General features: G+C 35.9%; 1 protein-coding gene across 2 annotated transcripts in view; it reads left to right on the forward strand.

Moving 5' to 3' along the window:
- Positions 1–22,567, forward strand: part of LOC146148660 (uncharacterized) — a 34,220-nt gene extending 11,653 nt beyond the window's left edge. For both annotated transcript variants that reach the window (XM_083387143.1, XM_083387144.1), the window contains 31 exons: positions 991–1,113; positions 3,700–3,822; positions 4,116–4,253; positions 4,751–4,873; positions 5,720–5,839; positions 6,351–6,501; positions 6,767–6,894; positions 7,024–7,152; positions 8,678–8,803; positions 9,048–9,182; positions 9,262–9,396; positions 9,760–9,888; positions 10,063–10,191; positions 10,261–10,386; positions 11,044–11,172; positions 12,049–12,177; positions 13,301–13,429; positions 13,771–13,899; positions 14,378–14,506; positions 14,649–14,777; positions 15,065–15,205; positions 15,538–15,654; positions 16,415–16,543; positions 16,811–16,939; positions 17,008–17,148; positions 17,582–17,710; positions 17,882–18,010; positions 19,048–19,176; positions 19,294–19,425; positions 19,528–19,656; positions 21,493–22,567. In XM_083387143.1, the coding sequence (XP_083243269.1) occupies positions 991–1,113; positions 3,700–3,822; positions 4,116–4,253; positions 4,751–4,873; positions 5,720–5,839; positions 6,351–6,501; positions 6,767–6,894; positions 7,024–7,152; positions 8,678–8,803; positions 9,048–9,182; positions 9,262–9,396; positions 9,760–9,888; positions 10,063–10,191; positions 10,261–10,386; positions 11,044–11,172; positions 12,049–12,177; positions 13,301–13,429; positions 13,771–13,899; positions 14,378–14,506; positions 14,649–14,777; positions 15,065–15,205; positions 15,538–15,654; positions 16,415–16,543; positions 16,811–16,939; positions 17,008–17,148; positions 17,582–17,710; positions 17,882–18,010; positions 19,048–19,176; positions 19,294–19,425; positions 19,528–19,656; positions 21,493–21,677 (4,079 nt within the window). In that variant the 3' untranslated portion in view covers positions 21,678–22,567. The remainder of the gene's footprint in view (positions 1–990; positions 1,114–3,699; positions 3,823–4,115; positions 4,254–4,750; positions 4,874–5,719; positions 5,840–6,350; positions 6,502–6,766; positions 6,895–7,023; positions 7,153–8,677; positions 8,804–9,047; positions 9,183–9,261; positions 9,397–9,759; positions 9,889–10,062; positions 10,192–10,260; positions 10,387–11,043; positions 11,173–12,048; positions 12,178–13,300; positions 13,430–13,770; positions 13,900–14,377; positions 14,507–14,648; positions 14,778–15,064; positions 15,206–15,537; positions 15,655–16,414; positions 16,544–16,810; positions 16,940–17,007; positions 17,149–17,581; positions 17,711–17,881; positions 18,011–19,047; positions 19,177–19,293; positions 19,426–19,527; positions 19,657–21,492) is intronic.
- Positions 22,568–25,155: the final 2,588 nt, after the last annotated feature.

Raw genomic sequence — 25,155 nt, forward strand, 5'->3', positions numbered from 1 at the left:
TTTGGGTGAACATTCCAATAATAAAAAAAAATAAAAATTGTACCCTGAGTTTGTCAGTTTAGTGGTTAAAAATTACATAATTCTTGCGATTGTAAGAATTAAGTTTACATCACAACGAATCATAATTTTTGTCGAATATGCTATACGAAAAATACAAATGGCCGAACTTTAACCTATTCGAAATATAGCACTGTCATTGTTATCCTGTTTCATACAAAAATTTTCATCAATTTTTTGCAGATTAATGAAATAAGCTGGTTCGCCCCAGGCCTAACCGCGAAACATTGTTTCGTTCAGAAAATGTAAAAATACGTTAAAATAAAAGCTAAGAGGCTGAACAAAATAAACCAATAATATATATTTTTATTTTTTTATTTTTTTTTTATCGTCAGCACGGGAACCCATTTCCTACTGTGGGCAGCCCGCAAAAAATATGCCACTATAATGTTAGGATTATAAATAAATGATGGAACTTTTGGACCACGCTAAATTAACTAAATAGGCGGCGGCCCCTAATATTGATTAACCTATTAATAAAATTTAAATGTATACATCATCTCCGAATGTTGATATTTAAAAGCCTTTTACTTACGTTTCCTATATGTAACCTCTACTTAAACATTCTACGATTTATCCGCTTGTTTAATAACCATTTTGGGAGGATTACGAAACTCCAAAGGCCGTAAGTGTTGTTTTTTCGAAAATCATTGGTGGAAAACTTTTAGTTGTTAAAATTTTTTGCCTTTAAAAAGAATAATAAGTTAATAACCATTCGACATAGGTGTGGCCAACCCCGTCTGGTTAGATTATTATTTTTTTCGACCAGAGAACATATACATGCAGCTGTCGTCGTGCATAAAAAAGGCTCTTTTTACGGTACATAAAAAATATAAATCACCAGTATTTTATTTGAGTTGTTTTAAATCATTCTATAGATATACACAATATTAATTTTTCTTAAATCAAACTAACCAACTAAATTAAACGCAGTTGCTGATCCGTGTGAGGAAAATAATGGTGGATGTACAGGAAACTGTCTTGCAGTTGGCTTCGAAGCGCAGTGTTCGTGCTACGAAGGTTACATGCTTGACTTAGACAACAAAACTTGCATAGGTAATTGCAATAAATTTTGTTCTATGTAAAACAAAAAAGAATATTGTAAACAACATTTTGATGACTATTTGCATCAAAATTTTTACGACCAATATATACATTGTCGATATAACCCTAAAATATAATTAATACATATTTTGCATTTATGACCGTTGCAAATATAAGCAAGGGTGAAAGTAGAGTAACTTTCTTACCGGAACGCATGAAAAATAATTATAACTCACAAAGTTACGTCATAGTGTAAAAACAGGCAACCTCACGAAACCTGCTGTTATCAGACCCCGTCACAAATACGATTGCTCAATTAACCTAAATCGCTGGTCTCTTTACCACGTACGTGACCCTTCAACCACCATGGGTAAGCCCGTTAGCCTAAAAAAACAGCCAGTCTCCCCTGATTCGCTTATTGTGATATTCATCTAAATCAGGGATTCCTAACCTTTTTCCAATACCGTACCACTTTAACGTTTTCTTACGCCACGCGTACCACTTCTTCTATAACAGTGGTTCTTCACCTTTTTTCTACCGCGCCCCCCTGTGGTAATTGTTCTGTGCCTTGCGCCCCCCTTAGATATTAAACAACAATAATAAAGAAAATTTGTAGTGTGAAGCGCGAAAGAAATTGAGTTTATTTGGTTTGTATTGGCCAAACCTTAATTTTCGAGACACACAAAAGCTGCTCGTGCTCGATATATTGGTTTTCATCGAGCTAATTTTGACAAACATGTTGTAAAAATTGAAACATTGCGTTAATCGTGTTTTGAAAGGGGCCATGGCACACAATGCAAACGCTATATACTGCAAATAACATTACAAATTGGCGCAATAAAGTCGAAGTTCCCCCCAATTAGTGATGCGCAAAAAGTTGTTCGTAGTTTGCGCTAAGCGCAAAATTTTTTGTAGTTTTGTTGTAAAAATTGGCAAAACACAGTATGTGGAGAGGGTGGCATGCTGCACAACTTAGATCTTTTTCAACCATATCATACTGTTCTGAATAGGCACAGCCCCAAAGTTCGCAAATCGCTAAATTATGATCGTGTTTCTTCAGTTTCTTTTCTAAACATGTTTAATTTTGATGTTATGCATAAGACAGCTAACAAGCAGATTTAGTAACTAAAGCAACATGGAATTCTGATAAAACACTATAAAAAGTTAAATATTGGAATAGAGCTTGCACACCCCTAAGATTTGCTTGGCGTCCCCGGTTAAGAACCACTGTTGTAGAAAACTATTTTGATGGAATCATATTTTTGCCTATTTTTAGCTTACAACTAGCAATTCAATGCTATTTGTAAATTAAGCTATAAATCAGTAGATGATATCTATCAAGAGCAATCGTTTGACATAATTAACGCCCACTGTTCAACAGCGTTGTACGCTTTACAAAGCAACTGTGCTCCTTGTCGACAATTAATATGACCTATCTTTGAAGATCGTAATGGTACGAAACAACAGGAATAATTACGTAACAATGAATAGGCTAATTTTTTTGTAAAAAAACAGACCAACAAAATATAAAGTTGTGAATCCAGGTTTTTGTGAAAAAAACGGAAGGTACTCGCGTACCACCTGGAAAACCTTCGCGTACCACTAGTGGTACGCGTACCACAGGTTGGGAATCCCTGATCTAAATCCTAAAGACCTGCCACAGGGATGTGTGGTTTTACAATTTGAAAAAAGTGTCTTACATACCTATACCGGTAGGCTTTTATTCCCCTATAACAACCTTTAAAGAACATTTTTGTGTGTTGATGACTATAGTCACTAAGGCAACTATTTTTTAAATAACGAGATATTTTACTTAAAAAAATAAAAGTTTTGGAATTTGTTTAAAGGACTATATGTTTTTTTGCCTAAATTTTGTCGTACCAGGGTTTATATTCAAGTAAAATATACACTCGCTGGTCGGGCGAGTGTCTACCCATCAGCACTTGCCTGGACCAAAAAAAAAACGCCAAAAAAGTTACGCGCCTTCTGTCAATTTCCGTATCACTTCATTGTTTTTCACAATTTGTTTAACATGCCTTTCTATTTCCAGCGTTTAAAAAGTTCTAGTATTGCCTCGATTGTTAAGTGGAGTATTGAATGCGCTGGACGTTTTGCAACGTTTGGTGCATTATAGTTCAATTTGTTTTTTGTAGTTGCGCAATCGTTTAGCGTTAGCGATTCACGCAATATTTTCCTACAGCTATGGTGATTCAAATATTTGTCGCAAATCAACAAATTGAGTTCAGTTGGTATGAACAAAAAAATAATTGAGTTCACTTTTGTGTGTCAATCAGCAGCTGCCCGGAGCGAATTGCACTTGCGTTAGCGATCATGCGATTCAAGATCTCAATCCTGTGTGTTAAAACTACAATTATTTAAGCCACGCATTGTTGTCTGGTGTGCCTAAGATTGTGTCGTTAGTCAGTACGACTTTACAAAAGCCAAATTAGTTCTATACACATGCACATTTATGGTCCAGGATACCATACAGAGACCTTATATATTCAGATTGGCTTATAGAAATTTAAAAACAGCACATGGACCATGGATTTATGAAAGTACAATTTCATTTCGGTCTAAAACGTTACATGCATGTAGATATTGATGAATGCGAAAACAATCAACCTGGTTGTTTGTATGATTGCATCAATACATTGGGATCTTTCACTTGTGTATGTCGAGCTGGCTATGAGCTTGGAACAGATGAACGGACCTGTTATAGTAAGTTTTATTAACATTTCTGTGGCTAGAGAATATGTTATTGATGTGTTGTGCGAAGTTTAACGTTTTTGGTAACACAAGATAAAGACGCTTTGTAAAAAAAAAATCTCTTTAGTGACATTAATTGTTATGCAGCTTTTTTTTCACAGGTCCACCACATTTTAAATACATAGATTATATTTAGGTTGTTTAAACATTCTTGTATTTAAAACTTGATATGTTATATCAACTATTTCTCCTACTTAAGCGTAAACACGATAAATGAAAAAAACAATCGAACGACATACTTTCAGGAATTGAAATGGAGGTTATAAGGTCGTGCTCTGCGATGAATGGTGGCTGCATGCATCTTTGTAACGATGAAATCGGAAGAATAACGTGCGAATGTAACCCCGGTTATCAGCTGCAAGCGGACCAATTGAGTTGTTTAGGTACAACTTCAGTAAGATTTATACTAAGTCATGAAAACACCTCAATATTTTGCCAGAACAAATAATATTGTGCCAAAACACTTTGGTTAAATTCGCCTGATTTATCATTTTTTAATACTTGTGTGGTGGGTATCGTGTAACGGTAACGTACATCCTTTTCATGCTCATTCAAATAAATGTAAGTTATATTTTAAGTATTGACCTTACCAAATAAATGGGATGTGTGACACTTGATCACCATCGATATACGCAGGCTAAAAATATCCTTAGTATATCGTTAACATTTGAGTTTGAATTGGCATTTGTTTAAACCAGGTTAAAGAGTATTATTTGAATTGTACTATTTAAAAAACTCTTTATCTCATAGCCATATAGAGTATGTTCCCCAGTATGTCATCTAGTTCCTTTGCATTCCCTATATCGCCTAACTCAGTATCGAACAATTTATGACCTCTTCACATACTTTTAATTCCTTATAATTTCATTCTTTTTCACAGATGTGGATGAATGCAATGATGGGTCTAATTGTTGTGACCAAGGTTGTGCCAATTCACCTGGCGGATACGAATGCAATTGTAGAACAGGTTTTACAAGAAGAAGTGATGGATGTCGCTGTGATGGTAGCGCATTTTTTTTTTATTGATAGAATTTTTGTTATATCGATTATTGTAGTCGCTTAGTAGAGTTGTGTGAAACATTCACCATATAAAATTAGTAAAAAAATATAGAGATATTATGTTTGACCTATAATGGTATCTATAGAATTCCAAACATTTCCACGTTTATGGCAGTAAAAAACGTAAATATGTTTAGAGAAAATCCTGTGTTAAAACAAGATAACACAGCAAAAAGACCGTAACCCTTAGCTTGTGCCCTTCAGAAAAATACTTTTCTTACATGGACACATCATATTGTTATCTTTTAATATACATATGCAAAAGTTTCTCAAAGGTAACGAACTTGTTAGGATAATAGTCCGTATATATCTTTTAAAGTTGAAAGTTGGCAGCCAACACAAAACAAAATCAATTATCTAAATTTATGGGTATATCGGCGAACACTATATCATACAAGAACTGCAAAACTTGCTAAATGTACAATGGTTTTGAGGGTTGATTTAGGCCTAGAACATTTCTTCCCGAAATAACATTTCTTTCCGAAATAGAGTCACCTCATATTTACCCCTTTAAAAAATTATAATAAAACAATTATTAAACCATGTAAGTTATTTAGTAAACTCCGTTATGCTTTAATGCACTGCTGGCTAAAGAAACAAAAAGAAAAAACTAAATATTTTGCTGCGCCATAATTATATATTGTTATGTCATGCTAGAGTAAACCGCTTTTTTTAACCGATTACGGTTCGGTTACGGTTCAAGTAAAACTAGCCCAAAACCGGTTGATAAAACTCCGATTCGGGTTCGGTTCGACTCCCTGGTTAAGATCTAATAACTTGGAATGTGCAGATGTGAACGAGTGTTTGGACAACAACGGAGGCTGTGATCATCGATGTGTTAACAGTGTTGGATCGTTCGAGTGTGCGTGCGACGGTGGCTTTATGCTTGGCGACCAGGGCCGGTGTATAGGTATGTCTTATTACTTATGAACTTTATCTCAATATTTGCATTTTTTGTTGCGTATATGCGCAACTATTTTATTATTTTAATATTTTACGTGGTTTCACTGTGTTCATACAGCTGTGTTCTCCAGTGGCTCTCCTAACTTTAACGTTTTGCCTATTAAATAGACCGCGCAGTTAGCAGTTTTAACTCCGTTTCTCATCTAAACTAAATAGCGATAACAAAAACTTTTTCAATATATATTATTATTACCGACTTGCATGTTCATTCGAAGTCATTGGTATGAATTTTGTGTCACGAACAAACAAATAATCAAAATTAGTAAAATTCCTATAGCTTGATGCGTCGCAAAGATTTTTCTAAAGCCGTCGCTAAAACGAATCTTTTTTCCGCATATTTTTTACTCGTTATTATAATATCACGATATGTCGTAACTCATAAAGCTTTCTAAAACTTTTATGCCCCAAGACAAAACTCCACAATCGTCTCCGATATTACCACTAAATCGTTTTTACAGCTATCATTAACGGAATAAACGGAATTAACGGAATTAACGGAATTAACGGAAGTCCATTAGTTCAACATCGACCAGCACCAGTTATTCGTTTTCAACCTGAAATTCGACTTCTTGATGGTTCCGATTTGGCAGCATTATCAATTGTCACAAGGTTCATCTAAAAAACTACTTTATTATTTTTTGTTGATATTTTTTGTAATTGTGCACATGTACGCCATGTGAGCATCGTGTAAGATATAGTTTATGCTTGTCCTTTTTTCTATAAAGCGTTAAAAAGTGTTAAAGCAAAATGTCATTTGTCGCCATGTCATAAGTAAGTGAATACTACTGTTACGACCTCATATAGCTGTATAACGACGGTTTAAAGAAACAGGATTTTTCTTTGCAACTTCTTTGCATTAAACATTTTTTACCAGATGTGAACCGGGACGGTTTGGTTATGGCTGCCAGTATCAATGCTCGGACTGTGTTAGCGGTCATTGTAATGAAGAACAAAACGGATGTATTTGTGATCCTGGCAAATCCGGGTTGATTTGTAACGAAAGTAAGTTTTACAATATATTGTCAGTATAAACTAATATTCTTGAAATAACTGTTTTTTTATTAATAATAGGCTACACAGAGTAATACTAATTACAAGTATTTTTAATATATATATATATATTTTTTAAAGCTTGTCCAGAAGGATATTACGGCCAAGATTGTCGCAATCTTTGTTCCTGTCAGAACGATGGTTCATGCGATGCTAAAAGTGGTCACTGCAGATGCCCTCCTGGCGTAACTGGAGTTCATTGCGAAAATGGTATGGCATACAAAGAAAACAATAATTGCTTTCTTGTTTTATTTTGTATTTTTTTAACCTTTTTTTTTATAAACTTAGGTAATTTTTTTAATAAAACACATTTTAATTTTACTGAAACACATTGTAGTTTGAATATGCTACATTTATTGTTTAAATTTAAAAAAAAGAAACGCTGCGTAGGAAGTTTAAAATCTAAGTTTCAATAAATCTTAGTGATTCATCTACATTTTATAGTTATCTACCCTTGTACCCATATGCGTGGCGTACCCATTAAAGAATTGAACCAAACTGCACTTGATTAATTATTCGAAAATCAAAAGTATGTGTTTTTTGTTTTATTGTTGTGACTAAGGTTGGTCTTTGTTCAGAAGTAAATCATTGCTTGGAAGTGTTTTAGAAACACACTTATGTTCAAACTTACATATAAAGTTCAAAAACTTTGCTTGCATCTTTTAATCCAGTGGTTGGGAAGAGCGACCACCTTAAAATCTTCACCTATTTTAGTTGCAATTAACATAAGCAGATATATTTCACACGAATTGTATTTAACTGTTTTTTATGCAGTTAGATACAATTTGTTAACAGTGAAACTTGTGAACAGTTTTTGAATATGACAAATACGGCTATCAAAGATATTGCCTTTGATAGACATAAACAGGGGCGTATCCAAAAATCCCAAAAGTGGGGTCCTGAATTAAACTTAGGGAATTTCCCCATTTCCGTCTATCGTTATTAAATAATGACGTCATAAATTAGTTACAGGTATAGCGTCATAAAATAGTGTTTATAAAGAACGTCATAAATAGGAAAAAATAATTCGAAACAGCCAATTACCGTCCAGCAAAAGCGAACCTTTAGGCGCAAAGCGAACACGTACGTCGTCGACACTACTGCTAGCTGCGAAACCGCTTAGTCAATATCACACTAAACACGTGGTCTTAGAATATGCTTATAGAAAATAATTTGCGGAAACATTTTATTATATAAATATTGCGACTTGACACGCCCACGACAGTCACAGTTAGACCACACCTTTTTAGGTAATCTTGAGAAAAAAAGGCCGTTGTAGCGCCAACATCGGATATCAGCGCAGACAGCGAACAGCGCGGAAAATTAGCTGCGCCTAGCTCGACGTTTTCAGCGAGGAAAAACGAAGGAGGCTGGACTTAGCCTTGTTAATTGTGTAATACACACTTGTCAATCAATCAACCTGAACGAATAACGGCGAAAAAGAAAAAATATCCTGCGTTAACGCTCGACCCTTGAAAAGAGAAGAGAGATCTTTATTTAACGTCCTAAAAACTAGGAATGTGTTGATCTCGAACCCCAGTTGTTTGTAAACCTCTCGTCTACCTAAAAATCTGATGTGTTTTACATCACGTTGTTACATAAGCAAATTAAGCATACATTTTCCCGACATTACATTTTTCTGGCCTTTTAAAACTGGATTCCTGTCCACAACGTATAATAGTAGTTATCAACTTTCATCAAATATAGCTAATACATAATTTTTTTTCTGTTATAGGTTGCGAAAAGGGAAAATTCGGTTCGAACTGTCGAAAAACATGTGATTGCAAAGGAGTGAGATGCCACAAAAAGTTCGGCACTTGTTTCTGCGTCCCTGGTCGCTATGGCAAGCAGTGTAGTAAAGGTATAGTAAACAAATGTTGTACAACTTTTTTATTTAAAAACAATATTTCAACGAGAAATTTGGCTAGTTGAAAGCATCGTAAATAATCCAAAAACTTCAGTTATGTATTATTCGCAGTTTGGTTGCCGAATCTAGTGTGATTGTGTGAAAAAATGATTAGACTTGTAAAACTACAATGTCCCATAAGTGTTATTTATAATAATCTTCGTGTATATTACTTTATTATGTTTAACGTACAACGCAGTATGTCCTTTATGGTCATATGGGATCACTTGCATAAAATCATGCAATTGTCACAAGCGACACACCGCCAGCTGCAACAAAGTAGATGGAACCTGCACTTGTAAGCCAGGTTACACTGGAGAAACGTGTGTATCAGGTACAAACGTGTTGCTGAAATATGACTATTGGACAAGTAAAATGGGGTTTTAATTTATCACCTTTTTCCGTTTCCCAAGAATGTGCACAAGGAACCTACGGAGCTGGATGCGCCATGCAGTGCCGGTGCGAGACTGGTGTGGAGTGTGACCATATTACTGGTTCTTGTCAACATGACTGCCCAGCAGGCTTTAGAGGGCCTGCTTGTGACAAAGGTAACAGACGTAGTTATTTTTATTTCCCGCTTATACCCAGATGTATCTAAGATGGAACACTTTAGGAAGTAACGCCGACAATAAAATGTAAAAGAAAGATTCTTGTTGTCGTATCTTAGATCTTTTTGAAATGATTTTATCTTTTATATCTGTTTTTATAAAAATGCCTTAAGATCAGGTGTATCTACGATAGATAGATATTGATATAATTACTAATTTAAAAGAAATATTGGGCGATGTTTTCCATAACAAAAAAATTTAGCCGTCGAACCTGGTTTGTATTTCAAAGCCACTGGTTCCCACCCATATTCATGTATGATGATTTACTGAGTTTGTGGAGATAAAATGTAATGTACTTTGCAGAGTGCAGTTCCGGAACGTGGGGAGTCAGTTGCCTGGAAATGTGCTCATGCGCGGAGGGAAGTCAGTGTGATCGAGTTACCGGAACCTGCTTGTGCAGACCAGGAAAGACGGGTACTACATGTGAAGAGGGTAAGCGCGACTTTTTGATTACCATAATTATTAGCCAACTTTCATTTCAATTTGATAAACGTGCACCGAAACGCTCTTTAAAAAGTATTTATATATATTTTTTTATTACAGTGAAATGTATATTATGTAAAATGTGAGACAATAGCAGTAAAATGTATATATTTTTGTACATAGATTGTCCAGGAAATTCATGGGGTCAAGATTGTGCCGAAAGTTGTCACTGTTTGAACAACGGAACGTGCAACAAACAAAGCGGGGTTTGCGAATGCGTGGCGGGATTTGCTGGAACTTTTTGTGCTGACCGTATGTCTACCTACAAAACTACTGTTTTTTGGTCATAGAAACCTTGTCATTGTTAACTCCTAATTCAAGGTTGCCGAAAGGGGAAGTACGGAATTCAGTGTCGTAACATCTGTAATTGTGGCTACGGTGAGTGTGATCCAGTGGATGGAAGTTGTCGATGCAAACCTGGTTATGCTGGACGAAACTGTCAAAAAAGTAAGTTTGAAAGCGATACCAGATTGGGAAAAAATAAGACCCTTGCTATATAAAACTTGCTGACAAACCATCACATTTTTGTCCGATATTTATCTATTTTATGCACGAAACAAAATGTGTTTACACTTAAAGACACGCAAAATATTTCAATTATACAATCGCCAAATGTTTAACATGTTAAGATGTAGTTCGTATTACCATACCCCAAAATATCTAATTTGTATAGATGGGCTAAAAGCACAGTTCAGTAGATGCATGGTTTTACTGTAAACATCCTATAGGATATGTGTTAATCTAGTTTAGGGGCAACATTACAAATCCTACGAAGTTTAATCTAGTTTTTACTTTCCTAAAAAAAACGCCCCAAAACATATCGACTCTATTATTTAATTTACTTATCATACGTTAAGAATATTAAATTTCATTTCGACAAAAAATAAGGCCTTTAGAAGACAAGGTACCATCTATTGTAACGAATAATACCAAATCCGGTTGGTTACTGCTTCGAAAAGATGTATTTACTGCAAAAATCTCGTTTGTCTTGTATAATGTAGCCCTTTATCGGTCTGTTTTATGTGCTTGAGTTGCCTAGTATATTTATTAAATACAAGCGTGTAACTGTGTATTAAACCTAATCAAACCTATGTCACCACCAAGCTTGTACGCTCGGACGCTGGGGACAAAATTGCGATCAACGATGCGATTGCGAAAATGGTGAACCATGTGACCCAGTTGATGGAAATTGCAACTGTGCATCTGGATGGAGGGGAAAAAGATGTGATAAGGGTAAACTACTTTTTTGGTAAAGTTTCTTAGCATAATAACTTCTGTCGATCTCGTTTGACTTTGACAATGCCACAATTTAAACGATATAATTTTTTAAATACGGTAATACCTATATACATATTTGTGAATGAGTGTCGTTCTGTTTGTTGGATGAAAAGGGGCACAATAAAATCAACGAATCGGGTGGCCCATTAACTCTCAACAATTGAAGAAAAATGCAGTTTTACACAAATTGTAAAACGAAGTCTTATAAATAATACTAAACGTGGTGAAGCGAGTAAGCCCACGAACGTTTTTTCCTTTTAATCTCCTACCGACCTATATAGTGGTGTATAAAATAGGCTACGTCATAAATGCCTAAACAACATTAGGAAAAAAGGTATTATAGAGATAAAATAAATCTATATTAGGTCACAACTCGAAATGGTTAGGCGGCAAATAACAATCGGAAGACAAGAGTCTTGAGTTTTATACCATTAGATAATATATTGTAAGCGCGTTCCAGTTAAGGCACCTTTTTCAAAATAAGTTGTTTGTAAAAATGTACTGATAGTATTTTCCAAAGAATTTATTTTCATTGGGCTTGTTTGCGTTGCCGGCTGTTCGAGCAATTTTTTTTACATCTTTATCCCCTGTGAAGAAGACTTATCTTGGGATGCCCGCACAAGGGGATGCTACTTGGCGCACGGAATATCACAGTCTTGACAATGGAAGTCAATATGATTAATTTTTTCGCGTTGGTACATCAAATTTTGCCTCTTCGCCCACACATTTTGCCCAATTTTCATGCTTATGACAAAAAGTTACGATTTTTTTTTTGTTTGGCAATATTAATTTTTATACCAATGACAAGGTGATTGCATGTCGTCCCTTTAGCTTGTATACCAGGAACATATGGGCCACAATGCCAGCAAGAGTGTTTGTGTGCGAATGGAGCCCTTTGTGACCACGAGAGCGGTGCTTGCACTTGTACTGCAGGATGGAGAAACACATTTTGTGACAGACGTAAGTGGACTACTGAAACGTTAAAATATCTTCAGAATCTAAATAATTTAAGGTAAAATATCTTCGTTTCGCCAACGTATAGTCAATATAAATGTATTGTTTCGAGCTTTGCGTGAATACTTTCCTGATTTTTCACATAACATCGAGTATATCGAACCTGTTTAAAAAAATCCAAAAACCAGACAAACAATTAAATTTATGGCACTTCGCGCAAGTATTATTATTCTCTTTGTGGCCATGAATTATTTTCTTTGTGGCCATGGATCCTCTTAGATCCAAACTTTTTAAACATGCAATTTCTGTGAAATTTAGCATTTATGCAATCCAAACGTATTTATAATATGAGTCTACGACCATAGGAACGTAGGTAACATTCATTTGAGTAATGTTCTTGGCAACGCGCAAATTTAATATATTTAAAAAAAAGTGAACTTACAGGCGTTGATCAAGCCATGGTTGGTTTACAAAAAGGATAACAACACTTGTTCATAAATAAATTACTCGCTTCCTTACTGCAGATAAATTTTTTCTTGTATTTTTTTAAAACAAAACTCGTGTACAAAGTTACCTTAGCTCAGTAAGGTAGCTGTTACCTTAGCTCAGTGTTTTATCAAAAACCAGACTAAAAGTCGCCTGTTTAAAACTGATCATGTCAAAATAGATAATTCCTTGCAGTACTGCGAGGTTTCCTGGTTAAGTTGGAGTGACATTCCAACTCGTGTTTATTTACTACTAAACGAATTCGGCCTGTTCATGAACATGCGGGGATACCCTGTCGTTAAATTTGTTGTCCTACGGTTATGTGACCCCCCTATTCATGGTAGACATCAACAAGCATCATTCCGTGCTTAATATGAACTAAAGGGACCTAACCAACGTATTATAGCTTAAAAACAAAAAGTTACTCTTTACACTTTTTTTTGCCTATCAAGATTTTGACAACTATCGACTTTCGCAAGTAAATTCTAGGTCTGAGTATATTTCCAATCTTTCATAAGGAGAACTGTGAACGTAATAACTGATGCATAGACAGTAGACACGCATCCGAAGTTTTAAATATTTTCAGTATTGTGCAATTATCTGTTTGTATGCGGTCTATTTACAAATGATGAATTATTTGTAGCTTGTCCTGATGGTTACTACGGACTGGAATGTGCTAACACTTGTGCTTGTGGCAATGGTGCCACATGCAATCATGTAACGGGCGCATGTTCCTGTCCACCTGGCTGGGTAGGAGAAAATTGTATTCAAAGTAAGTTAAAGTTTAAATAAATATTTCTTATTGGAATAGGATTTAATTATTACGGTGTTTAGCTCTCCAATTAAATTTATATTTGTGATTAAAGCTTGAGCACTTATACATCGCAATTTTTTTGTTTGGTATACTTTACTTTTTTTACAGTAAATATTTAAAATTGCTTATGGCTTGTTATATATTTTCACATATTTTAAAGGTCTACTTAACATATAATGGAATATGTAGCTATTACTCGGACCATCAATAAATCAATACTTTACATACAATATAAACCATAACTAACATATCGGTTAACAAATTTGTGTCCTATATTTTTACTTTGTTTTAAATTTAAGGCTGCGAAGAGCAAATGTGGGGCCCAGATTGTTTAAACCGATGTGAGTGTAGCAATGGCGCTAAGTGCGACCACGCTACTGGCAGATGTATCTGCGGCCTCGGATACACAGGACCAAGGTGTGATAGAGGTAAGTTCTTAAACTGGTTTACATTGTGTTCCTAGTATAAGGAAAGCTTGTGCTCCATTCAGGTACCGTTTTAACCATATTTGGTAATTGCGTTATGTGGTAGCCTATAACTAGGGGCGGATCCAGGGGGGTCATTATACCATGGCGCCCAAAATTATTTTGTTTACCAGCTTTTACTATACAAATACAACTTTTTTTTCGCTCTTTACTTTAAAGTAACTACAATTGCTGTTATTTCGAGCAATATGCAGATCTCTTTTATGTGCTTATGGTGTCACATACCCTTTTAAATCAAAGGTTTTGCCAATTTAACCAAAAAAACGCATTTCTTTAAAAATAAAAAAATAAAATAAACGTGATCCCAAAAAACTTCATGCCCCCCACCACAAAAAATCCTGGATCCGTCCCTGACAATAACCTATTTAATTGCTATAGGCAGTTTTATGTTGTTCGTTATGATCATACTTTTTACTTTCAGTGTGTCCGTCTGGAAAATTCGGTGCTAACTGTCTACAAACTTGTACCTGCCGGAATTCAAAAGGTTGTGATCCTATCACCGGTCGTTGTGATTGTAATCCAGGCTGGATGGGAGCAGCTTGTGAGTTAGGTAAATGCAGCAGTTGCAGTAAGATAGGATCTAATAAACACGAGACATAATCCACGGCCAAACTTTTTCACCTTTATTGCTGTAATAAACTATTAGTCAGAGTAAATATGATATTAAAACAAAAATTTTCCGTTGTGTTCAGAATGTGCTGTTGGCACATTCGGTCAAGGTTGCCAGGCTTCTTGCTCTTGTCACAACGGTGGACTCTGTAATTTTGCTTCTGGAGAATGCACTTGTTCAGCCGGTTATGTCGGACATGACTGCAGGGAATGTAAGACTTATAAGATTGTTAAATCTATTACAGTTTATTATATAAAAGTTAGATATAAAGCCGCCGACATTAGAAGAGAAGGACATGTTCATGTCTTGTCTAGTGGTATACTTACGTATTTAGCTGACGCATGTTCAGTTAGTTTTCCTAATAAAAAAAATGTTTTGATCAAAAAATGTAACTTCAAACCTTATGTTCTTATAGTTGTGTTTAAATTATAAAAAAAATATGAAGAGAATAACTGTTTAACTTATGGACCAATAGTAAAATGGAAATATATTTTGCAGCGTGTGAATCTGGATACTTTGGCATGCAGTGCTCGGAAAGGTGTAATTGCGTGAATGCAAACGGCTGTAATCACGTCACGGGAAGCTGTTTGTGCTTGCCTGGTTGGCGAGGAAGAAACTGTGACCGCCCTTGTCACTCAGGTAGTTGATTCCAGCGTTTTTGTGGTTCTGGATTCCCACTGCCTTAAGAGAACAATTCAAAGGAAACAAATCAAAGATTTTACTGCTAAATAGTTGCTGCTATACCAGTAGCAAGTATTTTGTTTTTCCGAAACACCAATTAGTAAATGTCGAACGAACATATTCTGAGCAAACAGTATAAAAACATATATAAATATTATGTCCATACCCTATTTTAGCCACAGGCGAAAATGGTTTATAAAGTTAAATCTAAGGTCGCCCATATGTCGTCTCTTTCTTTTCAAACCCTATTGCTTTGGTTTCTACTAGACTATTTCATAAAATTGTTGCAGGTTACTTTGGAGAAAACTGTGACAGCATTTGCACATGCACATCTGGGCAACCGTGCCACCACATCACAGGGCAGTGTTCCTGTCCACCGGGTTTAACTGGGTCAGGATGTCAACATGGTAAGTTGTATGAACCTTGATTTTGCTTTAATAAGTTGCAAAAAAACACAGTGATTTATTTCCAAGGTAGTATTTTAGTTTTGAATAATAGTAAATAAAAAAGGTTGAAAAACGCTTGAAATAAAAAAGGTTGAAAAACGCAGAACAAATAAAAAATATGTTTCACTATCGGGAATCTTATTATGTTTTTGACCAGATCAACAAAATCTATTAGCGAAAAGGTGCCTTTTTTATCCCCTCTCAACGGAAAGTTAGCCAACCTAACTTATTCAAAGCTATTTTCTGCTTTATAAATTTAAACATAAAATCTGGTTTCTAACGGCCTTATTTGAATTGCTACTTTTGCCTAACGAAGCTGGATGTTCTCTAAATTTAAAGCACCTTTAGAAACTATTTTCGTTTGACTATTTCTACGTGAGAATTAAGGTTAACGCCGTGTAACTAAGACTCATTCTGAAATTTGAGTAAGATTTGGAAATTTTAATTAATTAAACGCAATTTTTGTACGAACGGTTTACCGCTAGATCGTTGGATAAAATTATACTCGGTTTTAGTTGCACATTCACGCACGAGTTCCACTTAGAAAAGCAGGTTGATTAAAATTACTTCTTTCATAAAGTTATAAGGTAAATGTGTTACGTTATCTCTAAAGAGTGGTGAATGCCTCCTATACCCCACGCAAAACGTTTATGTCGGCTAAACGGTGATCAATATTATAATAACGTATGTATGAGGTTTTAACATTTACCGTACTGTTTAGTTTGCTTACCTGGTCGATTTGGAAGAAATTGCGAAGAAACCTGCTCTTGTGGAATGAATACTTTGTGCCACCCGAGGACTGGCGAGTGCTCGTGTGCACCTGGTTTCACCGGTGACACTTGCCGGGAAAGTAAGTTGAGCAAGATATATCGATTGTAAATTAACTTTTACATTACTAACACAGTTAGTCAAGGGAGTAGTAAAGTAGTGCAACCAACTAGTATAAGATCCAAATTAATAATAACAAGAAACTATACTTTTAAATATGTCTTTTGCAGGTATATCCATGGTTGCGGTTGCTCACGAGGGTCATAAACCAAACAATGCTTATTGTTGTTAACCTACTTGTTTTCGTTTTGTTGATAAAAGTTTAAATTGACACCAAATATTTTTTCAGCTTGCTCTTCGGGAACGTACGGAGTCAATTGTCAATTACAGTGTACGTGCGAAAACGGTGGAAGATGCCACGCTACGTCAGGTGCCTGCCTCTGCACGGCTGGGTACACCGGTCCAACCTGTATTGAACGTAAGTTACTTGTTTAATTGCCAAAAATAGGTTTAGACATCTGTCAATATGTTCTACTTTGTCTGTAGCATGTCCTTATGGATTTTACGGCGAAGGCTGTCAGATGGCCTGTAATTGTAGATCCTACAATGGATGCGACCCTGTGAATGGCGTTTGTGTCTCACTTTCTGATTGCCCACCCGGAAAAACAGGAAGTAACTGCGAGTCAAGTAAGTTAAAATAAAAAAACAATTTTGTTCACCTATCGCCCTATAGTTATCACTAAAGCTTCGAGGAATTCTACAGACAAATACCTTAAATAATATTAGCCTACTTGGCGTAAAAAAAATAGTCAACTTGAGTTTTTTAAACCTTGTTTGACAACTAACAATTGCATACACTTACTACTAGTTAAATGCGCGTATAACTAATAAATAATTATCTATTTTCGCCTTTCTCACTTGATAAGTGATAACGGCACGATAACTAAATGTTAACAATACAGCGTTTTGCAATTACGCGTGCCTATCCTGAAAACTCATTGTTTAAGATGCAGTAGATCTGGTGTCGATGATTCCTGAAAAGTACGTGAGGAATGGGATCATGGTCAAAATTAAGTGACTGTTAAATTTTGAAAAATAATGCAGTTTTGTTTTTGTGTAGCGTGTCCTGCCAACACATGGGGTAACATGTGCGCAAACCAATGCGATTGTAACGACAACGGTGTATGTGATGTTGTGAGCGGTCAATGTTCTTGTGGCTTAGGATGGAGCGGAAGCAGATGCGATCAAGGTACGTATCTAATACTATTTATTTGTAACTTAAACTATTATTTTTAAGATAAACGCTTTTTTATTTTTGCTTTGCTATTGGATGCAATAAAAAGTTACTAATATGCTCCAAAATAGCAATTATGTAAAACATTTGTGTTTATATATTAAAAGGTATTATTTTATTTGGCAGAATGTCCCACACATAAATGGGGGCCCAACTGTGAGATGGATTGTGGTTGCAACCTTAATGCAACTTGTGATCGCTTTAACGGTTGGTGCCACTGCCCCCCAGGTTACTACGGTACCGCTTGTCAAACAGGTAAACTATTTACTGTATTTTATATGGCCACTGCAGTAAAGTAAGTTTTACAATCGAACTTGTCAATTTTCGTTATTAAAGACAAATAATTTAGGACTTAAGGCAGGACCAAGTTTTACCATCGTTATCACAGTAAACTAAGCGTATATGGTATGGTAATTACCATGACAACTTTATTCATATTTTTAATTATTTTATCAAACGCAATTTTTTTTTTACTTTTTTAACATGCCCAGAGTTTTGGTTTTAACGTGGTGCATGCGTAATTATAGACACAAATTTCATTTATTCCTTTTGGTTAATTTATTTGCCAAACATGTTCAGTTAGCAAAAAAATAAGATGGGCAAGGACATTCCGAAATGTAGTCTTTTTTAAAACACAAGACTTGACTTGACTTTAACTGCTGAAAACAATGTTAACAGTTTAAAACATTTTTGATACTATGACCTGACTCGTGATTGACTTGCTTTGGCAATGATTTGAATGAAGACATGACCTGGTAAGGAATGACTTGTAATGGCACTTGGTTTGTAAATGTTGAAAATGACTTGACTTACATTTGGGTTATTTTGTAAACGATTTAACCTGGACTGATTTCATTCTACATACCTTGTTTACAATAGTGATTCTTATTCGCCGGTTCTCGATTCGGTGCCGATCAATTTTTGCCCATCAAAAGCTTTTTTTATTGGTGCAGCTAGAAATTATGTCTTTATCAAAGTCACATAAATGCGAAAAACTTTGGCGCCAATTTCACCTCCTTTTTCAGTATGTTAGGCCCTCTTAAGATAATCTGTTTAACACAAAAACGCCCCGAGTAATTAATGGCACTCTGGCTCTAAATAAACTTTATGCTTAGTGTTCACGACTACAAGTTTGTCAAAATTAGTTCTAGTTTGTCTATTTGCCTTACTTGTGGTGCCTGAAAATACTGGATCATACTACTGATATAATTAATATAAGCGAGGCTAGTCAGTAAGCCAATTGGTTTAGCCTATACCAAAACGTCATTGCATCTAATGTTTTCTTTTCTTAGCTTGCCCGTCAGGTTTCTACGGTGATGCATGCCTTAGGAAATGCGATTGTCAGAATTCCATAGATTGTGATGTTGCAACCGGAAGATGCCGATGTTCACCAGGGTGGCACGGACCTCAGTGCGAGAACGGTAGGCTTATGATGTTATATATTCACACGATCAAGTCTAAATAGTACAACATATAATTTTCCAGTACACGGTACGACACGTGTTCAGTTTGTAACTTATGTTTCATATTTTCTTTAGAATGCCCGGAAGGAAAACACGGAGCAAATTGCTTACAGACGTGTCAGTGTGGCAACTCAAGTCAAACGTGTGACCGCACTAATGGAAAGTGTTTGTGTCCACCAGGACGTGGCGGCACCAACTGCCAACAAGGTCTGGCAACATTCTTTATCACGATAGTTATGATGACAAACTATGACCACTTTTAGTTACAATTTATAATATAAACACTACAGCAACGTCGTTCCATTTTAGTTTGCAGTGTCGGCAAATACGGACCTGGCTGCAGTTTCGAATGTCTCTGTGAACATGGTGGAACTTGTGACCCTATAAGTGGTTCATGTAGCTGTAAAGAGGGATGGTATGGTCCAACGTGCGACAAAGGTAAACTATGGTAAACTTCGTTTTTAAATTTTAGTATTTTAGCTGGTTTCGTTTATTGGCAAAAAATTATAACGTCAGACGGAGAAAGGGAAATTTCCGCCACCTTTAGCGTTGTTTGCGAAGTTGGTCATGGTACGGTCTAACAATATAGTCTGTCAGCGGGTCCAGGTCTATAATGGCAAATTTCGTACATTTTTTTCTTACGAATGTCCGTAGCTTTTGCCTTTTGTGTCTTGAAGAGGAACCCATATAATCGCAAACAACCAATCAAACCATATCAGAGAGATGAATCAACACGCGATCTGTTCTGAACTGGTGATTACGTCATTCATTACTTTCAAGAGTAAAAGCTGTATAAACTAAACTTGAGAGTTCTGTAATTGTACTATCACAGCGTTCAAACTGTTCATAATACTAAAAATAGGCATACAAGTCAGTATATCTCCTTCTCGCAGAACTTCTTTGGTTTGATTTCTTAAGTTTAGTCAAAGTTTGTAGCTGGTAGGTAGACCTTATTCGGAGTTTTTGGCCACATAGGAACGCGGAAATTCTGTAATTCTAAAACTTTAAAACGATAGTAGGCTACTGTTGAAAACAAACTCTACTTGGAATTTCATTGGCTCATCTTAGGTTACAAAGGGTTGCACAAGTATCAATAAATTTACTGATTGTAGAAGTCTTTTATTGTGTTGACCATCGCATTTATCCTGTTTAGTATTTAAATTCTATGTAAAACCAGCCGAGTTATCCAATTTAAGGTCTTTTTCAAAACCTTTAAATTTTCTTTAAAATACTCTGACTGTTTTCGAATTTATTTCATGAAAAATGTGTGTCAATTTTTAGTGGGTAAGCATTGTCAATTCAGATCAGGTTTTAAACAGCCTAAAACTTGACTGGGAGAAGATTTCAAAAATTTTACCAAGATCTCAAAAAACACTTCTTGAAGATGATTTTAAACTGCTGCGATTCACCACAGAAACATACTGTGAGGCACTGCTCTGTAATCTCGAAGAACGTTTCCCTGAGCCTGAGGTACTCTCTGCTTTTCGAATCTCTGATGGTAATGAGATTCCTCTTGATACCCCTCAGCGCCAGCTTTATGGGAACGATGATCTTCGCTGCTTATCAGAAGATTTGACATTGTTCCTGCTGAACAAACCTTGAAAGTACTAAATGACTATCAAACGTTGAAAGATAGAATGACAATGCCAGAATTTGAGTTCTGCCAAGATCCCGGTGATGTCTGCATCAAAATTGCTCGAGACAACGTATTCCAGCAAATGTTTCCAGAGCTGCATCGACTTTGTTGCATTGCATTGTCAATTCCTCTAGCAACCGCCTGGCCAGAGCGAGGATTTTCGACTCTATGTCGTGTTAAAACCAAGCAACGAAATAGGCTACTAGATATCACCCTGAATGCTCTAATCAACACTTCGATGAACGGTCCGGAGCAGCTCACTGACGAGGATGCACAAAAGATAGCTGAGAAGTGGCAAAAAACAAAGGACCGACGAATAGTGACAGTGCGAGCATTGTAGGCGTTGGAATCTGCAAACAACGAAGAAATGGAAGCTGGCGGATGGGAACGGGATTGTGAATCTGTTTTGTTGCATGAGATAGAACCTGAAAAATTTGTTCTGTGATTGTGCACTGCCTAATGAATAATTCGTTTAAGCAAATATGGCTATTTTTTGGTATTTAAATGAAACACTTGCGGTCTCTTAAAACTACTTAGCGGTCACCCAAACCAAACCTTAAAAAAACCCTGCCCGTGTGTATAAAATTTCATTTGTTAGTAACGGTCATTTTAATTGTTTAAATAATTCGATTTTACAGCCGAAATGTTGGCTTCTTTTCGTAACGCCATCACCCGGGTATCTGCGTCGCATGGAGCAAGATCTGGTGGAATGCAAGCCTCCATGAAAGTGGTCAGACGAAAGCATTATTCTCGTTATAGGACGCGCACCGTTTCTCACAGAAAGACCAGTGTAAGACAAGGAGTGCTTCGGCAATCCACTTAAAGGACTGGTTTATTGAAACAGCCATCAAGTAAAAACATTTTTTTAGTTGAAAGCGTTACTGTAGTTGATTTGTTGTGTGTTTTTCTACTTGAGTTGGATTGTTGTTTATCTTGCCGGTTATGATTTTGTAAGTAATCATCACACCAGTTCATTTTAATGGTTTCTTGACATAAAAAAACACGATTTATTAGTCTTGTATTTGCCATGTATTTTCTACATTACAAAAACCAGTAGGCTATATTTTATAGCGAATTGATCAATGATCACTAACAAGTCAAAGCGTTAGATTGTTCATAAAATTCTTGGTCCGGTGCGGTTCGACACCCTCTACTCAAAAAAACAAAAAAAATTGTTGCCAACCCATAAATTTATTTGTTTGGTTCTTTAAAAGTTGTAATTAAGCTTTTGTGTTCCACGTTTATTAGTTAATTTTTTACAGCTTAAAAGTTCAACATTATCTCGAAGTAGTCGAAATTAATCACGTGCCATCATACTATAGATATCATTTCGTACAAATACTATATATTGGTCAGCCCAGTGTTGAAAATCGTTACGAAAGTTTGCGTATGCAAATCTATGAACTTATTGTTGGAGTACAATGTTTCAATTATCAACATTGACAAACCACCTGAACAAAGCTTTGTTATTTTGTTGTACATAATTTGGTTAACTTTTAGTGTTTAAGTGTGTTTATGCTTTTGATTATTTTTCGGATGTATTTCTGCTATTGCCAGTTATCAGCATAAACTTAATCGGTCACACAACCTTTTTTCACTGAACTCACACTTGTCTTAACTTGTAAGATTTTCGTTTTGCTGTGCATCCCTGTTTCCGTATGTATGAGTTGCCTGCATGTAACAAGAAAAACATAATAAATTCACTTCATGTGATATTTTGTGTAAAGTATTTTAGATTAAATTAATTATTATTGTAGCGATTTTAGCAATGATACTATACTTAATTCATAGTGGTTTATAACGGGGGAATCCCCACTAAGAGTTTTTTTTTGGTATTTGTGTGGGAAATTTTTTAATTGTTACTCATTAGTATGGCGATTATTTTTTGACCTAAAAAATGAGAAATTTTGACCTGAAAAATTGGAATTTTGACAAATTTTGACCTATTAAAAATACATTGATTTAAACATCATATTGTTGATTGAAATACTGCATTAGAAAAGTTTTTGCGGCCACGTCCTCTAGATTGGCTTAAAATGGTCCCAAAAATGTTTTAACAAATGTCAACCATGTCATTTTACAAATTTTTTTGTAGCTCAAGCCCTACTCCTGTCGGCCCTGTGGACTAGTAAAAGTTACTTGAATTTTCTAATTTTTCTATTTTTAAGTTAAACAATTTTCCGTCGCATAATATTTAACGTTGTGAAAGCAATATATCATTTTGCATGAAAAGGGCACTTTTGCCCCACCCCCTTGTCCCCCTTAGCAAAGGGCAGGAGGGGCGCTTGCCCCACCCCCCTGCGCCTTTCGTTTTTTTTTTCGCCATTAAAAGTTGAGTAGGCTACGTGCAGTACAAACGGGACAAAGGTACAACACCTGTGCAAGAACTTGCAAGAGCTGCCAACGATATGAAAAAACAGGGAAAATCTATTCCATCAGTAGAAAAAGTATATTTCTATTTTCATGTCACATTGTCTAGAAAATAGTTCCTCAAACAAAAAAAAAAGTCAACAAAATTTTTGCAGGGGTAAACCAACCAAAAGGGGTGAATAAGGGTGAACCGTCAAACATGTATGTTAGCTCTGCAGTAAATTGACTACTGAACTGGTGCTTTTGTTTTTGTTTTTTTGTTTATTGTAATAGTGAAGTTGGTTTGCACTGAGTGTGTAAGTACAAAAATTTGGTGACTGTGTTTTGTGCTTTTGTAGCTTTGTATTTCTGGTCTCGAGAAATTGTACATTTTCAATGGTAAAACGTAGCTTAAGTTGATCTTAACAAAAATCGAAACAACCTAAATCATTTTCTGCTGTTATATATAGACGAGATAGTTTGATCATATCATTAGTCAAGGGTGAATGAAATCTGGAGATCGATGCTAGGGGTAAACAAAACTAAAAAACGTTTAAGAAACACTGGTCTAGAACTCTAGATCAGCGGATGCTTATTACGGATCGTCTCCAAATATGTAAGATATTACACTTACTATATTGCTTTTTGTTTTTGTATAATCGATGATATCATTTTTAAATCGCATAAATTAATTTATAAGTAGATTGTACTTAAAAGTTTGGAAATAAAGTTTAATTTTTTTTAACTTATGACCGAGAATTCGCATACGAACTTGCAGTTAAATACAGGTGCAGTAATCCCAAGATTTGGGAAGAGAATGGTAAAGCCGGAGCGGATTGGTTTGCTCACTTTACTGGGTAGGCTACATCAAAAGAAACTCAACGCTATCAATGCGAAGTGCAGAAGCAACAAGTCTGTAAAGGGTTACTAGTTTTCAAAACGTCGCTGTGTTTTCTCCAAACTAGATGGCGTTATATCAGGTGTGGGCAACATACGGCCCGATAAGATTTTGAGCGGCCCGCAGACAGTTTCCGGTTCTACATGATAATGTGGCCCGCGGCCACAGTCTACCGCAATCCCCAATTACTTTCTTACTACGTCAAATAATAGTGATTGTTAGTTATTCTTTAGCTTTTGTTTTGGGTTAAAATTCCAGCCATAACATCGAAATAAGAACAACATCAACATCACACAGTTCGGAAATAAAACTAACACACAGTACCGGTACGGAATAAGACAAAAATAGGACTAATATCAAATAGTCGTATAATCGTCTAAATCGGAATAAGTCATAAACCCGTCGGAATAAGACCTAAATGACCACAACCAGACCTATAAAACATTTTACCTAACCCCAAACCTCACGTACATCAGTAACTCCACTAATAATTTCAACCCTAACCCATTTTCTAACCCCACTCATTACCCACCAGCCACCAATAACCCAAAACAGGGCCAGAAAACCAGGTGCCAAATCAGGGGCTTCAAACCAGGGCGCCCAAAAAAAACCAAAGCGGCCAATGCCATGGCCCCCAACATCCCATACCTTCTCCCCACAGTTTCAAGCGTGACTTTGGTCATAGACGCCTTATTCCAAAGAATTTAGGACTTATTTCGACATATTGTTGTCTTATTTACACGGTGTAGTTATTATTCACACGGTGTAGTTATTATATAGATCTTATTGTGTGTTCCAAATTTAGATTTATAGTTAACATCAATATTATTCCTTGGATTTTGCCGAGAAACGTAAAGTTTAACAAAGATTGGATGCCGAAGTACTATTTCAAGCAGGGAGTCGAACCGGAACCGAACCGGAACTTTATGAACCGGTTTTGGGTCAATTTTATCCGAACCGTAACCGAACCTGAACCGTTTTTTATAAGATTTTAAGGAGCCGAACCGGAACTGAACCGAAAAATTTGAAAGTACCTGAACCTTAACCGAACCCG

Source organism: Ascidiella aspersa, chromosome 4 (assembly GCF_963924565.1).
Source record: "Ascidiella aspersa chromosome 4, kaAscAspe10.2, whole genome shotgun sequence".
Taxonomy (NCBI): domain Eukaryota; kingdom Metazoa; phylum Chordata; class Ascidiacea; order Phlebobranchia; family Ascidiidae; genus Ascidiella; species Ascidiella aspersa.